The sequence below is a fragment of the Erinaceus europaeus genome, chromosome 5 (genome assembly GCF_950295315.1).
Source record: "Erinaceus europaeus chromosome 5, mEriEur2.1, whole genome shotgun sequence".
Taxonomy (NCBI): Eukaryota; Metazoa; Chordata; class Mammalia; order Eulipotyphla; family Erinaceidae; genus Erinaceus; species Erinaceus europaeus.
The window spans coordinates 33,905,555-33,926,414 of NC_080166.1; the positions used below are offsets into that span (position 1 = coordinate 33,905,555).

Here is a 20,860-nt window from a genome sequence, read left to right on the forward strand (position 1 = left end):
CCTCTCTCTGTTTTTCCCTCCTCTCTCCATTTCTCTCTGTCCTATCTAACAACAATGACATTAATAATAACAACAACGATAAACAACAAGGGCAACAAAAGGGAATAAATATTTAAAAAAAAGGCTTTTTGTTTTTTGCTTTACTGTTCTTTCCTGTTTGGCACTGAAAAATGCATCAGATATATAGGGCTTAAACACTGATTTTTTTCTTTACAAACAATGAATAGTATTTAAATATTTAGTTAATATGCAAGTGAACTATCATCCCTAAGGGAAATCAAAATCATGCTTTCACTGTAAAATGTATGACAGATATAAAACCTAAAACTAAATGAATTGGGAGGATGCAGGGTGATTCAGTAGTGAAGCTCATGCCTTACATGCATGAGGCTCTTAACTGGATCTCTCTTGATTACATGGAATGGTAGAGCGGTGTTCCAGTGTCTCTCTGTCTCTGCTTCCCTCAATAACAATATTTACATCAATGAGTTAAAGACAAAAGAAAAAGAACAGACAAAGCAGCCAATACAGGAAGGTTTTAAGGGTCTCTTATTAGAAAACTTTGCTTTCATTTAGATTAAGAAAACAAAGATATAGTATCACAGCAGTTATGCAAAATACTTTCACTCCTGAGGCTCTGAGGTTGCAGGTTCAATATGTGACAACACTATAAACCAGAGTGGTGCCAGTTGAGCACACACATTACTTGCCCACATTATATGAAACAGGTTCAAACCCCTAGTCCATCAGCAGGGGGAAAGTTTCATGAGCGGTCAACTAGTGCTGCAGGTATCTATGTCCCCCTCCCTTCTCAATTTTTCTGTCCTACCAATATTCAAAGGAACTAAATAGAATGGACATTTAAATGACACTGAGAACCCATTTTTCATGAAGTACTTAAAAAGAGGATAGATCTAATGTTTACTCAGATCTTTTATTTTTTATTTATTTGATAAAGACAGCCAGAAATTGAGAGGAAGGGGGAGATAGAAATGAAGAGAGGCAGAAACACCTGTAGCACTGCTTCACCACTTGTGAAGCTTTCCCCCTGTAGGCAGAGACTGGGGACTTGAACCTGGGTCCTTGTCCATTATAACCTGTGCACTCAACCAGGTGTGCTACCATCTGGGCCCCTACTCAGATCTTTTAGCTAAGAATGATCTTAAAAAGTTCTAGGTATGTAACATAGTGCTATACCATTGAGACTGCTAGAGAGATACTAGATAGAGGTGGTAGGCCCTATTGGCAGTTGCAGTCAAGTTGCTTCTACTGTTTGTAGTTTCTCTCTTTTTTTAATGAAGTAAATCACATTATTATACATATTGCCAGATTTTTAAATTTCTTTTTTCTTTTTTTTTTTTTACCAGGGCACTGATCAGTTCTGGTTTATAGTGGTGCGAGTAATTCAACCTGAGACTTAGGAGTCTTAGGCATGAGAGCCTGTTTGCATAACCACTATCTACTCCCTCATGAAGTTAGGCTTTGTGATGGGCTATTCCATAGGTAGGAATGGTGATCAGATCCTCTTTAGCAGTCCTGACTGAGGGCTGAACTGCAGGGTCAGGAGCTAGTAGGGACAATGGGAAAAACATAATGCAGAATGTTGCCACCTCTATGGCCAACAGTTGCCTGCGAAATTTATCTGCCCTCCGTCAGTCAGTCAGTCAGTCAGTCAGTCCGTCCGTCCGTCCATCCATGTATTGTGTATAATAAACCTCCACTTACCATTAGAGAACTGCAAATTAAAACTACACTGAGATCCCACCCTCACACCCGAGAGAACGGCTACATCAACAAAAAGGATGGGTGCTAGAGAGGCTGTAGAGAAAAAAGGGACTCTGCTACACTGCTGCTGGGAATGCACACTCATGCAGCTCCTTTGGAAGACCGTATGGAGGCTCTTTAAACAAATAAAAACGACTTTAAATCATTAATCCCCCCAATAAAAAGAAAAACCAAATAAAAATGGAATTATGATCCAGCAATACCACTCTTAGACCTTTATTCAAAGGGTAAACATGAATTCAAATGGACATAAGCACCCCTATGTTCATAGCTACATTATTCACAATTGCCAAAGAGTTAAAGCAGCCTAAATGAACATCGACACATGACTGGCTAAAAAAGTTATGGGATACATACTCTATAGAATATTATTCTGCAATAAAAATGATACTGTATCCTTTGGGGCAAAATGGGAACTGGAAGTGATTATGCTTAGCAAAATAAGCAAAGAGATGAAAGACAACTCCCGGATGATTTCACTATGTGGAATCTAAAGAACTAGTAAATAAGAACTTCCAAAACAAGCAAATACCCTAGAAGCAAATCAAGTGTCTCAAGAATTTATGATAGCTAAGATGGCTATCACTGGGAAGGTGGGGACACAGAACTTTGGTGGTGGGTGTGGTGTGGGACCGTATCTTGTAAATCACTATTTATTACAAAAAAATGGCTTGGAAAAAAACATATATAATAAAAAGTCTGGACAGAGGGAGATTATAGTCTCAGACAAGTAAGGAGTAAATTATAAGAGATAAGACTCTCTTTCACACACACAGACATCTCAGTTTATTTAAGTAAAGACTTCAGGAAGATATTTAATCCTTCTAAAAGGATCTCTCGCTAGGTAGGGTGCCTTCATTAGTATGCAAACAGGTCAAGGTTGAGGCCCAACACCATATGGGAGGTGCTGAGCCAGTGGAAGCTGCAGTGTTAAGGTGTCTCTCCCTGACTATATGAATGGAAAAGTGACCTCAACAAAGTAGATAAAAAAGAGGCCCTCATTTAAAAACTATGAGTGTATGTATAGCCACAGCACTGTCCAGTTCTGGATTATGATGGTTTTGGGGATTGAATCTGGGAACCTCAGAAATGAAAGTTTTAATGCAGAACCAATATGCTATCTCCTGGCCCTGGAGTGGAGTGCTTTCAAAGAAAGTAAAACAATGCATAAAACCGAGATAGCAAGTAGACTGTAATGCCAGAGGCTTTGAGGTCTCGAAACTTTACATCAGGCTCAACCTGACGCTGTTGACTGGCTACGGAAGAAGGGCAAATGCTAGAAGAATCCCCCACATTACCATAAACCAGAGATTAGCAATGCTCTGGTAAAAAAAAAAAAAAAAAAAGGAGAAAGAAAAAACACAACAAAACAAGTTAACAAAAAACAAAACCCAGAAAAATAATTAGGAAATTACTAGTAGTCTTTTTACTAAGTGACCTTACAAATTGGGAACTCTGACATTTATTTGCATTAAAATGGTAGTAACTGAAGTGCACAGATTTATGGAATATAGTCTTACACCAGCTACTATCTGCATTCTGAGATCATCTGCTGTGAAAGCCAAGTGAGTGAAAAATAACAATTTTCCAGAGAATATGACTCTTCTCCAAGAAGATGTCAACAGTCAAGGAAAATAATAAAAATATACTAGATAGGACTTATAAACAGAAATGCATGCATTCATAAGTAAAAGCATGACACCTTCAATATCTGAATAGCAGAATCAAATTAGGAGAGCACACATGGGCTAGTATATAAAGTATCTTAGTTGTTAAAGTTATGTAAAAATAAAAATTCTCTATGTTAAATTATTTAAAGTCTATGGCTGTAATATTTGTTTTCAAATGGTTTGTCTGAGGCCCAGGTAGTAGTACAGTGGACAAAGCATTGGACTTTCAAGTGTGAGGTCCTGAATTCAATCCCAGGCATTGCATGTGTTAGAATTATTATGCTCTGGCTACCACCAGCACTCCTTCCACCCTCTTCGTAAATAAAAAGAGTAAAGAAGAAGGGGGTGGGTGGAGGGGTTTGTCTAAGATCAAGCATCCAGAAAGGTGAAAAGACTGGGATTTGAATCTAAGATGTCTGATTCACCTCTTTCCCCCTTAAATCATTTCTTATCTATTTATTTATTTTCCCTTTTGTTGCCCTTGCTTTTTTATTGTTGTAGTAGTTATTATTGTTGTTATTGATGTCGTCTTTGTTAGGACAGAGAGAAATGGAGAGAGGAGGGGAAGACAGAGAGGGGTAAAGACACCTGCAGACCTGTTTCACTGCTTGTGAAGCAACTCCCCTGAAGGTGGGGAGCTGGGGGCTTGAACCGGGATCCTTACGCTGGTCATTGAGCTTTGCACCATATGCGCTTAACCTGCTGCACTACCGCCTGACTCCCCTTAAACTATTTCAATAAATACACTACTGTGATCTAGACAGATAGTTAACTTTGGTAAATATTAGTTTCTAGCTCTAAGATGGGGGGGGGGTCCTAAGACTGGTAACACAGGCAGACAACTGATAAGCTTAAAAGTGTATCTTAACAAACCCAGTTATGTCAGTACTAAAGGTTTACAATAGAGCTACTATGATTGACCACAGGACAAAAGAATCTGCAATGACAAGAAATAATCTAACATTAGAAATAATACAGTTATAGTAGCAACTATCTTCATCATTGTGACTCACACACAATAGGTGGATATGACTAACACCCCCATTTTACAGACAGATGATTAGATTACATCATTAAGGTTTTATAACCACCATTATGCAAAAGCTATGTGTATATTCCATCTCATAAAGGTCAATACTCTTACATGCATCACAGACTTATATTCACAAGTTCATTTGTAGTGTGTATTTTGTATTATATTTATACATAACTTCCAGTTTCATACTTAAGTATAAAGTTGGCAACAAACAGGAAAAAAAAAGTGTAAAGTTTCCCCGAAAACAAGCTTACTCACAGCATTTGATGATTCAGGGATATTTATGCACTTAACTATAGTTTTTACTAAGTGCTCAGCTATTATTTTTTAGATTTAGTGAATGAGCAGATGCAGTTCAAGTATAATTTGATAATTGTCTTGTAAGTTAGGAGAATGCTAGTTCTCTGTATTGATGTTCATTTACTCATCATAAAAAACTTGAGGTCCAGGAGGTAGAACAGTGGATAAATCACTGAACTTTCAAGCATGAGGTTCAGAGTTCCAGTCCTGGCATCTTATGTGCTACAGTGATGATCTGGCTCTCTGTCTCTCATAAATAAACAATTAAGACAAACACAACCAGGGGCCAGGTAGTGGCACACCTGGTTGAGCACACACATTACAGTGAGCCAAGTACCCAGGTTCAAGCCCCTGGTTTTCCCCAGGGGAAAGTCTCTCAAGTGGTAAAGCAGGGCTGCAGGTCTCTCTGTTTTTCTCCCTCTCTATCTCTCCTCCCCTCTTCTCAATTTCTCTGTCTATGATAATTAGAAAAAATAAAAAAGATACAACCAAAGCAACTCAACCAAACAACAATTAAAAAAAAAAAAAAAACCCAAATCAAAATACATTACTGGTTCTAAATGTAACAGACATGGGATTCTTACTGCAACTACTAACAAAGTATAAACTACAAATATTCACTCTTGGGGGTTGGGTGGTAGCGCAGCGGGTTAAGCGCACGTGGTGCAAAGCACAAGGACCTTGTAAGGATCCCGGTTAGAGCCCCCAGCTCCCCACCTGCATGGGAGTCACTTCACAGGTGGTGAAGCAGGCCTGAGGTGTCTATCTTTCTCTCCCCTTCTCTCCATTTCTCTGTCCTATCCAACAACGAACGACATCAACAATAATAACCACAACAAGGCTACAACAACAAGGGCAACAAAAGGGGGGAAAATAAAAGTGGCCTCCAGGAGCAGTGAATTCATGGTGCAGGCACTGAGCCCCAGCAATAACCCTGGAGGCAAAAAACAAAAACAAAAACAAAAACCACTTTTGGACTATTCAGGGACCGATGCCATAAAATGGAATTTTCACGTAAGTTGGAGAAGGAGCAGAAATTTCACTTTTGATGTGCATGTTCTTTAATTTCTAGCCCAAGCATCCTCTTCACAAAATGCTAATTAAGTCCCTTAGCATTCTCTTCTATGCTCCCTCCCTCCTTTCTTTACCAGAGCACTACTCAGCTCTGGTTTATGGTGGTGTGGGACTTGAAGCTGGGACTTTGAGCCTCAGACATGAAGAGCCTCTTTGAATAAACATTATGCTATTTACTCCCTCACTGTACATACATTTCTATTTGTTTTCTTCCTAGCACTTCATAAAAATCTGAAATTACATTACTTGTCTCTCTCAACTCAATGAGGGCAGGATCTTATATGTTGAATTCATTGTTTTGCTGCAGTTTGTAGCATATAGTAAGGTGTTTAGCAAACTGGAGAATAGCTCTCCTTTAAAAATATTATTATTGTCACTATGGTTATTGCTGGGGGTTGGTGCCAGCACTATGAATTCACTGGTCTTGGTAGCCATTCCCCACCTCCTTTGTTCCGTTTTTTTTTTTTTAAAGATTTTATTTATTCATGAAGAAGAAGAAAAAGAAGAAAAAGAGAGAGAGAGAGAAGGAAAGAACCAGATATCACTCTGATACAGGTGCTGCTGGGTGTTGAACTCTGGACCTCATGCTTCAGAATGCTTTATCCACTGCACCACCTCCCGGACCACTCCCCTTTTAATTTTTATTTGAGAGAGACAGAGAGAAACTGAGAGGGAAGGGTGAGAGAGAGGGAGAAAGACCCTTGCAAATCTTCACAACTTCACTGCTCCTGAAGCTTCTTCTGCCCTGCCCTACAGGTGGGGATTGTGGGTTTGAACCCAGGTCCTTGCACATAGCAACATGTGTGCTCAACTAGGTGTGCCACTGCCCAACCCCCTAAAAATGTTGACACCTGCAGACATGCTTCACTGCTTATGAAATGGCCATCCTGCAGGTGAGGAGATGGGAGCTCGAACCAGGATCCTTGCACTTCGTACTATGTGTGCTTAACCCAGTGAGCCACCGCCTGGCCCCCAATTCTCACTCTTTAGCAAGGAAAAACAAGGCATAATACATCCATCACCTCCATAATTCTTGCATAACAGTAGTTATAAAAAATGGGGGTGTTACTCATGCCTATTTCTGTGATGATTAAAACTGGGTAATGTATGTAAAAAGTCTTAAAATAGTGTCCAGTACATTTCCATCACTCCAAAGTAAAACTTTTCATGTATGAGCAGTTCCCCCCCCAAGCTCCTTCCTGCAAGCCTCTGGGCAAACACTAACCTGTATTTTGTCTCTACAAATATGTCTATTCAAGATAGTTCACACAAGTGCAATCAAACAAGGTCATGACTTTGTCTAGCTTCCTTCACTGCACTAGTTTCTTGAAGGATCTTAGTTTTTTTAATACATCTATTTAAAAAACATACTTATTTTGCATGAAGACAAAGAGAATAGAGAGGGAGAGAGACAGAGGAACATCTGCAGCATTGTTCACCAATTATGAAGCTTCCTCCCTAAAGGTGGGGATGTTAATATGAGTACTCAACCAGCGGACAGCAGTTCTGTGAACTCTTGACACAAAACTCCCAAAACGGTTTTCACAAGTCCACAGCCCTCTTTTATTAAGAAAAGAAAATTTCTTTTTAATTTAACTATGGTTTTGGGTGGGGGGAGTGGCAGAGTAGAAAACCAGAACATCACTCTGGTATATGTTATGCAAGGGGTTGACCTCACATTTGAGAGTTCAACACTTCATTCACCAAACCACCTCCTGGGTCACAACCCCCCTTGATTAAGAAAAATAGAAGTCATTAATTCCTGAAAAGGGATGACAATAGTCTTGGGAAACAAATGATTATGTAAATAGAATCTACTTGGGCAAAGGCTCTAGGAAGCCATTTTGGATATGAAATCTCAAGTGTGAAATGTGACAAAAAAAAAAAAAAAGGGATTCATCACACCTAATCTTTGACAAAGGTGCTCAGACTATTAAATGGGGAATGCAGAGTCTCTTCAACAAATGGTGTTGAAAACAATGGGTTGAAACATGCAGAAGAATGAAACTGAACCACTGAATACCATTTTGTATTCACCAAATACAAAAGTAAATTCCAAGTGGATCAAGGACTTGGATGTTAGACCAGAAACTATCAGATACTTAGAAGAAAATACTGGCAGAACTCTCTTCCGCATGCATTTTAAAGACATCTTCAATGAAACGAATCCAATTACAAGGAAGACTAAGGCAAGTATAAACCTATGGGACTACATCAAATTAAAAAGCTTCTGCACAGCTAAAGAAACCACTACCCCAACCAAGAGACCCCTCACAGAATGGGAGAAGATCTTTACATGCCATACATCAGACAAGAGGCTAATAACCAGAATATATAAAGAACTTGCAAATCTCAACAAGAAAACAAACAACCTCATCCAAAAATGGGGGACACATGGACAGAATATTCACCACAGAAGAGATCCAAAAGGCCGAGAAAGACATGACAAAATGCTCCCAGTCTCTGATTGTCAGAGAAATGCAAATAAAGACAATAAGATAGCACTTCACTCCTGTAAGAATGGTCCAAACTCTGTGAAGAACAGTCTGGAGAATTCTTGGAAGGCTAGAAATGGACCTACCCTATGACCCTGCAATTCCTCTCCTAGGGATATATCCTAAGGAACCCAACATATCCAGCCAAAAAGATCTGTGTACACATATGTACACAGCAGCACAATTTGCAGTAGCCAAAACCTGGAAGCAACCCAGGTGTCCAACAACAGATGAGTGGCTGAGCAAGTTGTGGTCTATATATGCAATGGAATACTACTCAGCTATAAAAAATGGTGATTTCATCGTTTTCAGCCGATCTTGGATGGACCTTGAAAAATTCATGTTGAGTGAAATAAGTCAGAAACAGAAAGATGAATATGGGATGATCTCACTCTCAGGCAGAAGTTGAAAAACAAGATCAGAAAACTGGAATTGGCCTATCTCACCAAAGTAAAAGACTCTGGGATGGGTGGGTGGGGAAAATATAGATCCAAGAAGGATGACAGAGGACCTAGTAGGGGTTGTACTGTTATACGGAAAACTGGGAAATGTTATGCATGTACAAACTACTGTATTTACTGTTGAATCTAAAACATTAATTCCCCAGTAAAAAAAAATTAGGGCAAAATAAAAATAATGGGATTCATGTAACACTGAAGAACATTTAATCAAAACACAGAAACACAGCTTATGTATATAAGGCTTCATGTTGCCCTACTATATGTCTTCCTTAAGTACTCCTCAAAGCAGAGCTCATGGGGGAGAAGAACCTTCAAATGGTGTAGATATACAAAACAAAACAAAACAATTCTTGGCTGGAAATCTCAGCATAAAAAGTAGCTACTGTAATGTGACTGACAGTGCTAATAAGATGAAAAAAAAAACAAAAAACAAAAATGCTTTTTTTGGGTGCAGAATGTAGCACAAATAGCAAAAGCCTATTCTTTTTTAAGTATTTGCTTATTACCTTTTGTTGCTCTTTTTTTTTTAATTGTTGTAGTTATTATTGTTGTTGATGATGCCATCATTGGATAGGACAGAGGGAAATGGAGAAAGGAGGGGAAGACAGAGAGGGGGAGAGAAAGACAGACACCTGCAGACCTGCTTCACTGCTTGTGAAGCAACTCCCCTGCAGGTGGGGAGCTGGGGGCTCGAACCAAGATCATTATGCTGGTCCTTGCACTTTGCGCCACCTGCACTTAACCCGTTGCGCTACTGTCCGACTCCCTCAAAAGCCTATTCTTTATGGACTTTGGGTGATGATATATCAATATATTAACATATGGACTGCTTTGGTGCCAAAAGTTGATGGGGAGGTTGAGTGTGTGGGGTGGGGCGGGTAGAATGGGGGCAGAGGGTATATGGAGACTTTAATACTCTGCTCATTTTCTCAACTTTCAATTATTATTATTCGTTTCTGAGCAGGTTAGGATAGCATAGTATCATTCTACCATCTATGGAGTGCTCTTGGTATCATCTATATTGTGTATACATCACAACTCAAGCCTCATACACAATTCTTACAGCTTTCTTATAGTACATGGAAAGGAGAGAAGACTTCTCAAGTCCTTGGTTCTTTATGATAAAAAAGACAAATATGGCTTAGAGCAGAACTGAACCACCATCTCTAGTATCAAGTTTGGCTCACAAGAAGAGGTCTGACAGCCTATTCTTGAAAAGAAGGTTTCTTTATAAAACTATATATTTGATTGAGATGATAGGTTTTCCTGGGAAAATATAAGTTGTCAAAATTCCAGGAGACAGAAGAATCAAAACAATCAATGCAAAAATATTAAGAAAATACTATCCCTTATAACAGATCTGGGAAGTTATGTGTGTGTATTATATATATATATATATATATATATGTATATATATATATATTAAACTGTCAACAAAGTTTTGCTGCAACTAAAACTTTTATATTTTATAGAAATAAAAGTTTCTGAGTTATTTTATAGGGTAGTTTATTGACAGAGAGGACTAAAAAGACTTTTTTTTTTTTTTGGTGTGTCAATGGCCATACTTGTACAATTAATAAAATTTAAAGGAAGCCGGATGGTAGTGCAGCGGGTTAAGCACAGGTGGCGCCACAAAGTGCAAGGACTGGTGTAAAGAGGTCCTGGCTCCCCACCTTTAGGGGAGTTGCTTCACAGGCAGTGAAGCAGGTCTGCAGGTGTCTTTCTCTCCCCCTCCCTGTCTTCCCTTCCTCTCTGCATTTCTCTCTGTCCTATCCAACAATGATGACATCAATAACAACAATAACTACAACAATAAAACAAGAGCAACAAAAGGGAATAAATAAATGTTGAAAAAATTAAAATGAAGGTCTGCAGGTATCTATCTTTCCCTCTATCTCCCTGTCCTCTCTCAATTTCTTTCTTCCTTCCTTTCTTTCTTAATTATCTCTATTTACTGGATAAAGATAGTCAGAAATTGAGAGGGAAGGGGGTGAATAGAGAAGGAGAGAGGCAAATACCTCCAATACTGCTTCACTACTCACAAAGCTTCCCCCCACCCCCTGCAGACGGGTACCTGGGGCTTGAACCCAGGTTCTTACATTTATAACATGTGTGCTCAAAGAGGTGTGCAACCACCCAGCTCCTCCTCTCTCAATTTTTCTCTGACTTATTATCTAATAAAAATTAGAGGTGTCAGGCTACAAAATTAACATTCAAAAGTCAGTGGCATTCCTCTATGCAAACAGTAAGTTAGAAGAAGTTGAAATCCAGAAATCAATTCCTTTTACTATAGCAACAGAAAACAATAAAATATCTAGGAATAAACCTAACCAAAGAAGTGAAAGACTTGTATACTGAAAATTATGAGTCACTACTCAAGGAAACTGAAAAAGACACAAAGAAGTGGAAAGATATTCCATGTTCATGGGTTGGTAGAACTAACACCATCAAAATGAATATACTACCCAGAGCCATATACAAATTTAATGCTATCCCCATCAAGATCCCAAGCACATTTTTTAGGAAAATAGAACAAATGCTACAAATGTTTATCTGGAACCAGAAAAGACCTAGTATTGCCAAAACAATCTTGAGAAAAAAAGAACAGAACTGGAGGCATCACACTCCCAGATCTCAAATTGTATTATAGGGCCATTGTCATCAGAACTGCTTGGTACTGGAACATAAATAGACACACTGACCAGTGGAATAGAATTGAGAGACCAGAAGTGAGCCCCCACACCTATGGAAGTCTAATCATTGACAAAGGGGTTCAGACATTAAATGGGGAAAGCAGAGTCTCTTCAACAAATGGTGTTGAAAACAATGGGTTGAAACATGCAGAAGAATGAAACTGAACCACTGAATACCATTTTGTATTCACCAAATACAAAAGTAAATTCCAAGTGGATCAAGGACTTGGATGTTAGACCAGAAACTATCAGATACTTAGAAGAAAATATTGGCAGAACTCTCTTCCACATGCATTTTAAAGACATCTTCAATGAAACGAATCCAATTACAAGGAAGACTAAGGCAAGTATAAACCTATGGGACTACATCAAATTAAAAAGCTTCTGCACAGCTAAAGAAACCACTACCCCAACCAAGAGACCCCTCACAGAATAGGAGAAGATCTTTGCATGCCATACATCAGACAAGAGGCTAATAACCAACATATATAAAGAGCTTGCCAAACTCAACAACAAGACAACAAATAACCCCATCCAAAAATGGGGGGAGGACATGGACAGAATATTCACCACAGAAGAGATCCAAAAGGCCGAGAAACACATGACAAAATGCTCCAAGTCTCTGATTGTCAGAGAAATGCAAATAAAGACAACAACGAGATACCACTTCACTCCTGTGAGAATGTCATACATCAGAAAAGGGAACAGCAGCAAATGCTGGAGAGGGTCAAAGGAACCCTCCTGCACTGCTGGTGGGAATGTCAATTGGTCCAACCTCTGTAGAGAACAGTCTGGAGAACTCTCAGAAGGCTAGAAATGGACCTACCCTATGATCCTGCAATTCCTCTCCTGGGGATATATCCTAAGGAACCCAACATATCCATCCAAAAAGATCTGTGTACACATATGTTCTTGGCAGCACAATTTGTAATAGCCAAAACCTGGAAGCAACCCAGGTGTCCAACAACAGATGAGTGGCTGAGCAAGTTGTGCTATATACACACAATGGAATACTACTCAGCTATAAAAAATGGTGACTTCACCGTTTTTCAGCCGATCTTGGATGGACCTTGAAAAAATCATGTTGAGTGAAATAAGTCAGAAACAGAAGGATGAATATGGGATGATCTCACTCTCAGGCAGAAGTTGACAAACAAGATCAGAAAAGAAAACACAAGTAGAACCTGAAATGAAATTGGCGTATGGAACCAAAGTTCCATACAGGTCCAGGAAGGATTCAGAGGACCTAGTGGGGGTTGTATTGTTATATGGGAATCTGGGGAATGTTATGCATGTACAAACTATTGTACTTACTGTTGGTTGTAAAACATTAATTCCCCAATAAAAAAAAATAGCACAAAAAAAAAAATTAGAAAGTGGTGCCCTGGGCCCCAGATCCCCACCTGTGGAGATGAGGGGATCTTCATGAGTGGTGGAATAGTGCTGTAAATATCTTTCTTTCTCTCTCTCTGTCCCCCTCTCTATTTCTACCAAGAATGCTGGCATTGCTTTTCAGGGAACACACCCCAGCAATAACCTTGGTGGGGTGAGGGGTGGAGGAAAGAACACTGAGTATCACCTGGGTTAAGGCCGGGCAGGAAGCTGCTTGTTACCTACATGATTTTACCAACATGATTTTTTTTTTTTTTAAAAGATAGAGAATGGGAAGAGTTGAGGGGGGGGGGGGGGGAGGAGAGACTATGAAGCATCACTCATGAAGCTTCTTCCTCCTGCAGGTATTGCCATGTGGTTGCTGGGGCCCAGACCTAGGTCCTTGAGCATGGTAATAAGTATGTTTTACTCAGGCAAGCCACTCCCAGTGCCCAAGAGTTCGTTTAAAGGAATTATTTGTACCTCTATGTATGTAAAGACCAACAACTGCTGTTATTATCAGTTAATTAAATGCCCAAACCCTAGGATTCCTCTCTAGAAATAAAATGAACAAATACATAATCTAAAATTAAGATTACAAAAAATACTAATACACATAGAACATCACACACACACACACACACACACACCCTCTCTACTTACCCAGCTTGGAAAATCAGACCAAGTTGGAACTCGCTGACAGAGATCTCGGAGAATACGTATAATAATCACACAGGACTGCAGACCATTAGCTCTAGCCTTGAGAGCAACAACAACAACAAAATAAACGCAATTGAATTAATCTTAAAAATACTGGAAACATACCTTGATGAAAAAAAAAGTTAAAATACCACTGTTCAATGGAAGCTCAAATAAAAAATAAAAGAAGAATAACCACATTTAAAATTGGATTCAATGAGCTGCCATTTACAGCAGTATTTTATGCCAGGGTTAGTATTTAAAAGCTGGTATTTTAGGTCAAAGCAAACAGATTATACAAGAACAATATTTCTTGATCCCCTGTGAACCTTGACCGTTTCAGTTAAAACAGTAAACTTTATAGAATCTGCCTATATCAGAAATAAAGGAAAAAGTAAAGAGCTAAAAAGTTTGTCTAGGGACTGAAAGGTTAAGGAAATCTGTTTGGTTTCCCTTCTGTGCCTTTGCATGACTGCAAAGTCACTAAACCAAACAGCAGCTTCCTCACCTTTTACTCCCTACACTTTTAACTTAGAGAAAGGGGAAAAAACTGTAAAACTATACACAAAGCTTTAAACACATATTCCATTATTTAAAGCAAAGTTAATCTGCAGCCTTATGGAATATAATATAAATGTGATATTCCTAAACAAGTAGCTTTTAAATATAGTCACTAAAAAGTAAAATAAAAATGCCCAACTACAAACAACCCCGCCCAACCCAGGTTTATTGTCAAATGAATAGTAACTGCAATATGCAGATCTTCATATCCAGCTTTCTACATTAACATATTTTCTGAGATTTAGTTAAAAATAGTATTGCTTGGGCAATCTTTTGAAATGTTTAAACACTGTTAAACATGTACTGAGCTACTCTCTCATAAGGCTACAAGAAAAAAGTAAAATGATGTTCCGAACCTGGAACCACTTAGCGTGGCGTAGAGCAGCCAGAGCGTCAAGGCATTTTTGCCTGTCCAAGACGTCCGGTGGGTCTTTCACCATACCCGAGGTTACATCTAAAATGGATTGAATTGGCAAAATGCAGTGAGGAATGGGTGTTTGACCAGGTGAGCAAGACACTTCCTTAAAGTAGCATCAGTGTCACACGAGCCATTTGAGCATTTTTCTGTATTAAGAGTTACTTTCAACAAATTTATATAATCCAATGCAAAGGTGAATGGGATAATTTAGATCTTTAATTTAGTAATATAAGAAATATTTCAAGATTTATACCCGACCCAACCAAAATGACAGGAAGGATTACTGGACACAACGTACTAGCACAAAGACCACACAAAAGGGAACACAAAAATCCACCTTAATAATGAGAATGTATAATAAGCTATTGCGTTTATTCAGTATTCTAAATGGTGATAGGTTATTCTGGGGCTAAAGTTACAAAAAACTAATGATAAATATGAAACGATCAATATATTAATAATAGTGGTAAAAACGAAGAGCCTAAAACAGGCATTTCTATCAGTTGAATGCTTTTTCTTCAACAAAGGAATTCTAATTATAGTGCATATGAAATACTATTTAAAATTCAAAGTTATCATAAAATATTCCAAATAATGATCAGAGAAACAATGGGTAAAGTTGAAAGGCATAGTAGGAACTAACACAGTTAAATAAGAGTTAATATTAAGTTTAATATTAAATATTAAGTTAATATTAATATTAAGTTAATATTAAGTTTAATATTAAATATTAAGTTTATCAAAGATCTATTGAGTTTACAACAGCTATCTGACTAAAAAGCACCAAAATTATGTGGTATTTAAGATATAATTGAATTAATTACTGAGGATACTAAACAAATATAAGGGACACAAAGGAAAAATTTAAAGATAATTTTAAGAAGTCTATGTAGAGGGAATTGGGCTGTAGCGCAGCGGGTTAAGCGCAGGTGGCGCAAAGCACAAGGACCGACATAAGGATCCCGGTTCGAACCCTGGCTCCCCACCTGCAGGGGAGTCGCTTCACAGGCGGTGAAGCAGGTCTGCAGGTGTCTGTCTTTCTCTCCTCCTCTCTGTCTTCCCCTCCTCTCTCCATTTCTCTCTGTCCTATCCAACAACGACAACAACAATAAAACAACAAGGGCAACAAAAGGGAATCAATAAATAAAATAAATATTAAAAAAAAAAAGAAGTCTATGTAGCAGTCAGTCAGGTGGCTTAGCAGGTAGAGTGCTAAGGCATTGGGTTCAATCCCAGGCTCTGCGTAAGGTCAGATGGTTTCATAAAGTAAGTAAACAAATATATAGTAGGAAAGAGAATTTGAGAGACAAGAGAATAGAGGGAAAGAGAGAGGGTTGGGGAGAGAGAAAGAGAGAGAAGGACTGACTTGCAGACCTGCATCAGCACTTGTGAAGCTTCCCCTCTGCAGGTGGGAAGTGGGGGTTTGAACCCAGGCCTTCACACATGGTAATATCTATGCTTAACCAGGTGTGCCACTGCCCAGCCCCCAATAAACAAACCTTTAACAAACTATTAGCAATTCACAAGAAGCCCCTTGAATTTTCAGAAGGCATCTGAATGGAGACTTATAAAACATTAGCAATTTATCTTAAATAAAAAATTTCAAAACCTGCAAAAGCACCTACAGAATCCAGAATCACTCAACAAATGAAGTAGGCTGTTACGAGATAAAGAAAAAGAACAGGGGGTAGCACAGCTAACTAAGGAAGTAAAAGAAGATAAAAAGAACAAAATAACTATTTCCTAAAGCAACAGAACATGAAGGATCTGCCTTCATTTCTCTTCATTTATTTGCATAATTTGCTAAAGCTAAAATGCAAAATAGGTGACAAGCTCCTTTTAAAAAAGTCCCTGAATTTCTACTGTTAATCCACAAAGCTATAATTTCCTCCAATACACAGGAAGTTCTTTTAGCACACAAGCACTCAAAACTCTGGAAATTTAAAAGCTATCAAGAGATCTATTGCAACTGAAAATAGAATTACAAGTAGGAAATTTTTGTTAAATTTAGAGTGTGGATTTTTGCACCCATTTTATATTTTAAGTGGATTAACCCCTTAGATATACTGTATTAAAATCATACTTGTCTAACACCCACTCAACAAAAATCAGTTAATTTATTTAAAAAATGTAATTTCATATCCTACATGAATGTATTTAATAAATTTTAAGGGGTTAACCACCAGTTAGAAGACATGCTGTGTCCACACTATTTTCTGATCAAAGTAATGGGATTATATCAATTTAAAATAACATGGATGTAAAAATACATAAGCCAACCATTTAAAAACTAGTGTGAACACTGCTCAATCTAGAAGAGACAAAGACAAAACAAAACAAAACAAAACAAAACAAGTCACACAAAAGACAATAAATGCCAGGCCCTGCATCCAAAATCCCTCCTTAATCAAATGGCAGGTGTGACACTGAGCTTTTGAAAACCTTGGTCAAAAATCCTTCCGATGTCTTGGCAGCAACCCCTGACAGGAATCAATCCCCTCTGATAGAAGGCTTTGGACCGGGCCTGATAAGCTATAGATGAAAGAAAACACACACACATAATACTTGACCTGCTGCAGAAAAGACTCCGCAGTAAGGGTTACAGCATTTTGAACATGTCAGCTTCAAGTCAATCAAATGTTTACTTAATGTTTAACTGTCAAACACAGTACTGTAAAGTAGATCTGTTGTGCGTTTAACAGTTATTTGGACAATTTAATTGTTTACAATTTTTTTTTAATTAAAGGGGACTGTCACGCATTAAAGAGGCAACCACACTATGCGCAAGTCTTATGATTTAAAACTGCTTTTCCGGCAAAGCCTTCCTTACCCTCTATCTCACTCCCCAAAGCAAGCTACAGGCTGTAAATAATTTTAAGACACAGAGCACTGGGAGCTGCAGTGAGAGAGAATACATACCGTTATTCTGCAGCAAGAAAGAAGCAATCTTCATAATGAGGCTAAAGAAAATGTTTGCTGCAGTTATCTGCAGCTATAAACACTCTTATCAATGTTTCTTTTTGCACATCCAGCTTTTTCAGCTCAGTGTCTTGAAGTAACACTTTTCAATTTTGGACTGATCATTTCCTTTACCATATTTATGAAATTCAGAACAATAGTTCTAAATCAATTGTGGGTCAGACAAAAATATAATTTTGTTTCCTTTAGAAGTAATCGGTTACCAAAGACTCTACTATAAATATGGTACCAGTAACTAGATGTTTGCAACACAATAAAATACTTTGATAGTATATGTATGTAATTAAGTCTAAGCATAAGAAGACAAAATATGCTCTAAAATAAAGAATACAATTTCATATTAAATATAGCAACTTACATTTACTATAGTATATCAAAAGATATTTTAAATCCTAAAAATCATATGCCATATATGAATTAACCAAACTGACTCAAGACTGTAATTCCAGGAATATTCAGTCAGACCTTGAGTAGAATATTCATATAAAGATTGTTTAATAATAAATACATTTATTTTTAAGATGCAAAGCTCATTTAATATATAAATGTTGTAAGTATGTAAGATTAGAACATTTCTCCTAATGACCACATTTTAAACAATATGTTCTTTTCCTGGGTTATGGCAAGCCCAGTGACTTGAAAAAAAATATTTCCTTTTAAGAAAACAAATGTAAATCAATAACTGAAAGTCTGCTGGTGCTACTTTAGATGAACTGTTATTCTTTTCTCTCCAATTTCTATCACAAATAAATATTAGTGTAGTCAGTATTTCCATACTCAACAAATTAAGAAGTACAAAAACAACAAGTAAGGAAACAAAGTAAATTTTATCTGACCCATAGAACAACAGAACCAACATATGCAGACACTGACCATGCTTTTGGCTTGAAAGCTTTTGAAGCTTTGAAAATGTTACAGAACAGTCCCTAAAGCAACAATGCTGGCACCAGCAGTATTTCATATTCTACAATTGTATCAATTGTATAACAGTAAGTTCACAAACCCTGAATTGTATTATTACTCACTAACTACACCTATGTCATTTATTTTGCAGTGTCTTTAGTATAATATTGGAATTAAATGCCCAATAAATGTGCATTAGGATCCTCTGTATTTATGAAAGTGCTCCAAACCAAAAAGCAACCTCAGAGAACTAGAAATATTTACCTCAATATAAGCCAAATTTATAGTCGAATATATAGCAAAGTTTCTTAAAATACAAGTATGATAAGTAATTAACCAAATTTATTTCTATAACTCTCTTGTCTTTTTTGTATGTACAAGGCAAGAGCAAGAATGTCTTATTAGACAGTACATCTGTGACCTATTACTATCAACACTCAAAAGATTTTTTTTATGTCAACTATATGCCAGTAAAAATAATTTTGAATTATTTTTCCAGAAATCTGAGGTTAACCAGAAAATTAAAAAAAAAAATCAAGAAAATTAATACCACTAGTACTTTATATACAACTGCATTACTTTAAAAAGCATTTACTTTCTGGAAAGTGATCTGTAGTAACACTGGTTGTTATATATATTTCAATTCCTATCAACTCTTACATAATGCCAGCCAGCATGTTGCCTTCTAGGGCTTAATGCCATCTTAAAGAGTAGGTAAAAAGAAAACAATTAATAGAAAAGTATAATGTTTAATGGCTTTCCAACCTCCTTCCCTCATGTTTTCTTCACGAATAATTGGAGATGTCAGGGTGATAGTGACTTGCATTTTGGGTTCCACACATGAATTCAAAATTATTGCCGCTTCAGACACAGCACATTTTATGTCATACTTCTCAGGACTTATGACCTATGTAGTGAAGAGTTAAAAAGTTAGGCATTTTATATTATCACACAAAACAGTTTTGCTATTGTTCTTGCACTTTTTTACCATTTCCTCTGAGAAGTCTTGCCAATTATGCAAGTATCATTAATCTCTTGTCCCTCTTCCTTTCACAATTCTTATTTTCATTTCTGTTTTTGACTGTTCAGTTCTGGCTATTGGTGACGACCAGGATTGAGCCTGGAACCTATTATATACAAGTTCTTTGAGTTATTACTGTACAATCTCCTTGGTCCTCCCATCGGAATTCTTTATTGAATGAATAATGACCAATAGTTATATTAAGGGTAATCTGTTCTTGCTTGTTCCTCTTAGAAGATGAATTCCTGGACAAAATAGAAGTTCTAAATAGCATTCTAGCTTATAAATATTCTATTTGCAAAACTTGAACGACAATTAAAAGATAATTAAAGAGAATATAATTCAACTGTTTTTTACTATACAATATCTATAAAATCAACAGATACACATTTTATGAGGCAGAGATATCTGATTAAAATAAAGAAAAACTAGTTTTCACAGAGATATGTAGTGAGCATGAATTTATATGGACAAAATAAAGACTATAAAAATCACTTAGCTGTTTATGGTATAGTATCTAGATAGAAATGCTAGCTCTGCTATCTTACTAGTGATATGAAGATAGGCAAATTACTTAATATTCCTATAGCCATTCCTGTAAAATGGAGATAATAATTACACCTACGCTGCAGGACTGCTGGAAAATTAATGAGAGAAATATAAAGGTACTTAAAACAGTACCTAGTATACACTAAGTACTAATACAGATGTTAATTATGATGACAACACAAAAAAAGAACTCTACTTTTCTTACCTAATTTTTCTTACCTAATACTCTTTACAAAAAGAGTATTTTTATCCTAACAGTATGATTACTATACAGTTACAATATAACATTTTATGCCAACTAGTTTACTAAGAACCATAATTTGGATATGTTTTTTCAAATTACATAGTTGTTTCCAAGTCTTCAAACCTTTTATTACAACCCATTACAGTTCTAGGAGCCTCAACAGAGGGCATAAGAAATAGACATACAATGCCAATTCTACTGAATCTCAATATTTAAGTCTTTTTTATAATATTTATTCCCTTTTGTTGCCCTTGTTGTTTTAATGTTGTAGTTATTATTAGTGTTGTCGTTGGCTAGGACAGAAAGAAATGGAGAGAGGAGGGGGAAGACAAAGAGGGGGAGAGAAAGATAGACACCTGCAGACCTGCTTCACCACCTGTGAAGTGACCCTCCCCCCCCTCCACAGGTGGGAAACCCAGGGCTCAAACCAGGATCCATAGCCAGTCCTTGTGCTTTGTGCCACGTGTGCTTAAGCCGCTGCGCTACCGCAATATTTAAGTCTTAAAACAATCATCTATCAATACAGTAAAAACCTTCACAATAGGAACACAATAGTAATAGAAAGTAAACAGTAAGGGCTAGAGTCAGTGTACATTTAAAT

General features: G+C 37.3%; 1 protein-coding gene across 5 annotated transcripts in view; it reads right to left on the reverse strand.

Moving 5' to 3' along the window:
* The window catches only part of ZFR (zinc finger RNA binding protein), a 79,136-nt gene that overhangs the window by 5,120 nt on the left and 53,156 nt on the right, over positions 1–20,860 (reverse strand). For all 5 annotated transcript variants that reach the window (XM_060191205.1, XM_060191207.1, XM_060191206.1 and 2 more), the window contains 3 exons: positions 19,211–19,352; positions 14,502–14,599; positions 13,549–13,644 (listed from right to left, as the gene is read on the reverse strand). In XM_060191205.1, the coding sequence (XP_060047188.1) occupies positions 13,549–13,644; positions 14,502–14,599; positions 19,211–19,352 (336 nt within the window). The remainder of the gene's footprint in view (positions 1–13,548; positions 13,645–14,501; positions 14,600–19,210; positions 19,353–20,860) is intronic.